This window comes from Seriola aureovittata, chromosome 15, assembly GCF_021018895.1.
Source record: "Seriola aureovittata isolate HTS-2021-v1 ecotype China chromosome 15, ASM2101889v1, whole genome shotgun sequence".
NCBI classification, from domain to species: domain Eukaryota; kingdom Metazoa; phylum Chordata; class Actinopteri; order Carangiformes; family Carangidae; genus Seriola; species Seriola aureovittata.
The window spans coordinates 13,772,660-13,775,159 of record NC_079378.1 but is presented as its reverse complement, the minus strand read 5'-3'; the positions used below and the strand labels follow the sequence as shown (position 1 = coordinate 13,775,159).

Below are 2,500 nucleotides of genomic sequence, written 5' to 3'. Positions count from 1 at the left end.
AGACAACTTCCTGGTGCCCACTGAGAGCTTAGTCAACACACAATGAAAGATTCACGGGGGAAATAAACATTATAGCTATGCTTAATCTTGTAACAGTATAGTCACACACACACACAGGCATACACACACATATGTAATATTATTTCCCATACCTGTGGCACTGTCTGTTCGGCACACACATGCTGCAGCTCAAACAAAAGGAGCATAAATGCAGCTCATTACCAGATAAGACGAAACTCATGCAATGACTAGTGCCATTGTTTTCCGTCGTCTGTCAGTTCAACCGAGGTCAACCCATTTAGAGTTCTGTTGTCAAAATTATTATCAAATAATGGACCAAAAAAAACCAGAAAGATTCTAAGTGATTCTTCATCTTGTGCTTTTCTAACAGATGACCAGGTTTTCACCCAACATGCTGCTCCTCCTGCTCCTGCTCCTGCTCCAGCTCCTGCTCCTGCTCCAGTTCCTCCTCCAGCGTCAGCAGCAGCCCAGCCCCTGGCCCCAGCGTCCAGGTCTATGCTTCCCAAGGCCAGCCAGTCGGGCCTGCGTCCCCCAGGCTTCAGCTCCAGCCGCCTCCCTGCGGGCCGCCTGGCGGCCTTCGGCTTTGTCAGGAGCTCCAGCGTGTCCTCTGTCTCGTCGGCTCACTCTGCCGACAGCACACAGAGTGACCCCTGCAGGACAGCTCACCGTGAGTCCACTCATGACACATCTGTTGACACCAGTGATCTGATTCCTACTGTATCTTTCATTTTTGCTGTATTATGTCGACAACGCACTGATGTGTATCAGCTAATTTAAAGGGTTCTTTCAAAAACACATACTTTATCACTACATCATGAGCACACTATTATAATTACATACTGTTTTTTACTGCCTTCCTCTTCTATGTGTTCCCCTCATGAATATAGTTTGCATAAACAGCCCCCTCCCACATTCATTATGTTGTAGTTTGCTTTCTCTTCCTGAGCTCCACCCCGCTTAAAATGTATTCTTCAATCTGTATTTTCATACATAAGCTCCATGTGATTAAGAGCTGCAGTGTGTGAAGCACTTTCTAGATAACACGTGAGGGCGCAATATAAGTCACTATATAAAGAATACAATATAAGTCAGTCATTAATTTGTTTGTGCATTTGTCACACATGATTGACTCAGTCAGGGGTACTAATATTAGTTGATTATCATTATCTGGAGGTGAAAACATTGTGACATTGTTGCTAATTAATTTGCTCCAGGATGATTTTTAAACTTCATGAGTTAAGGGTGGTGACATGGTGCAAAGATGGTGTGATGTCACAAGAAGACAGGAAGGCACATTAAGTCATGAAATGTCTCCATTTGACAGCTCAGCTTATACCTACTTTTTCTTTTTTCTTTTCTTTTTTTTTTTTTTTTAAATCTTAAACCTGTGTAAAAATAACAGAGCACATGATGTCATTCCCCCAGACTCATCAGTAATTGAAGAGGCTGGTAACGAGGTCTGTGCCGCAGGTTCAGAGAGCTGTAGCAGAGATAACAGTTTACTGACTCAACTGTGGGGATAGTTCTCATTTTCACGGTCGTGGAGAGCTGGGAGCGCACGTACAGTCGTGATTTCAGCGCTGCTTGTCAGGCTGGTTGTTTAGTTGGCTGAATCTGTGATAGCTGCATGTGTTTTTAATGTGACCTACATAAAGGGATGCTTGCTCTTCCTCTCCCAGTTACAGATGACGTACGCACCTGCACTCTCATGCACGTCAGCCCCCCCCCTCGTTATGTCATCACTCCTTTCCCTCGTTACCCCCCTTTTGTGCTCATTCTTTTTTTTTTTTCTATCCTTCTTTTCTCTCTTCAGTTGGTTGAAAGTGAATATAAACTGTGTGGTAATGTGGGGGAGGCACATTCTCAGCTACTGTGAAGCAGGGAAAAGAGGAATCCCACGGGTCTTCAGAGCAGAACCAGTTTATTAAAAAAAACAAAACAAAAAAAAACTAAGTGGCATAAATGTGGAGGTTGTCATTTTTTGAAAAGTTTGTCATATTTTCATAACAGCATTGATATTGAGTTCTTTTCATCAGTGGTTTCCTCAGGTTAATTTCTCCATGTTTGGTGAAAAACATTATAGAAGAAAGGCCTTAAAGAGGCTTTTTGTAAGTTTTCTCTGCCGCTGAACATCGGGAGTGAGTGGGGTGGATTGTGGCTTGACAAGAGCGTCAGCCATTGTTGTCTTTACAAAACAAGAGGTTATGATACGTCCTCTGAGCAGTGCTACATCTTCAGGGCAGATTGGAGGCTGCAGTCAGTCGCTATCGGAAAGTGACGAGACAGGCTTTCCACCTCTGGCGACTCTTTACTCTTGGAGAGTAGGATTGGCGAGTTTGATGATGAACTTGTAACATTTCCATGAGACTGGAAAGTAAACAGCTGTGAATGATAACGTTGGCAATGTAGCAATAGCAAAACTTACAAATAGCTCCTTTAATCATTGAGTAGTGCTCAAAATTGCATTGTGTAGGTATGT

The 2,500-nt window shown here is 43.2% G+C and overlaps 1 protein-coding gene across 2 annotated transcripts in view; it reads left to right on the top strand.

Moving 5' to 3' along the window:
• The window catches only part of mtus2a (microtubule associated tumor suppressor candidate 2a), a 41,225-nt gene that overhangs the window by 17,795 nt on the left and 20,930 nt on the right, over positions 1 to 2,500 (top strand). For both annotated transcript variants that reach the window (XM_056397680.1, XM_056397681.1), the window contains exon 4: positions 392 to 688. In XM_056397680.1, coding sequence (XP_056253655.1) covers positions 392 to 688 — 297 coding nt within the window. The remainder of the gene's footprint in view (positions 1 to 391; positions 689 to 2,500) is intronic.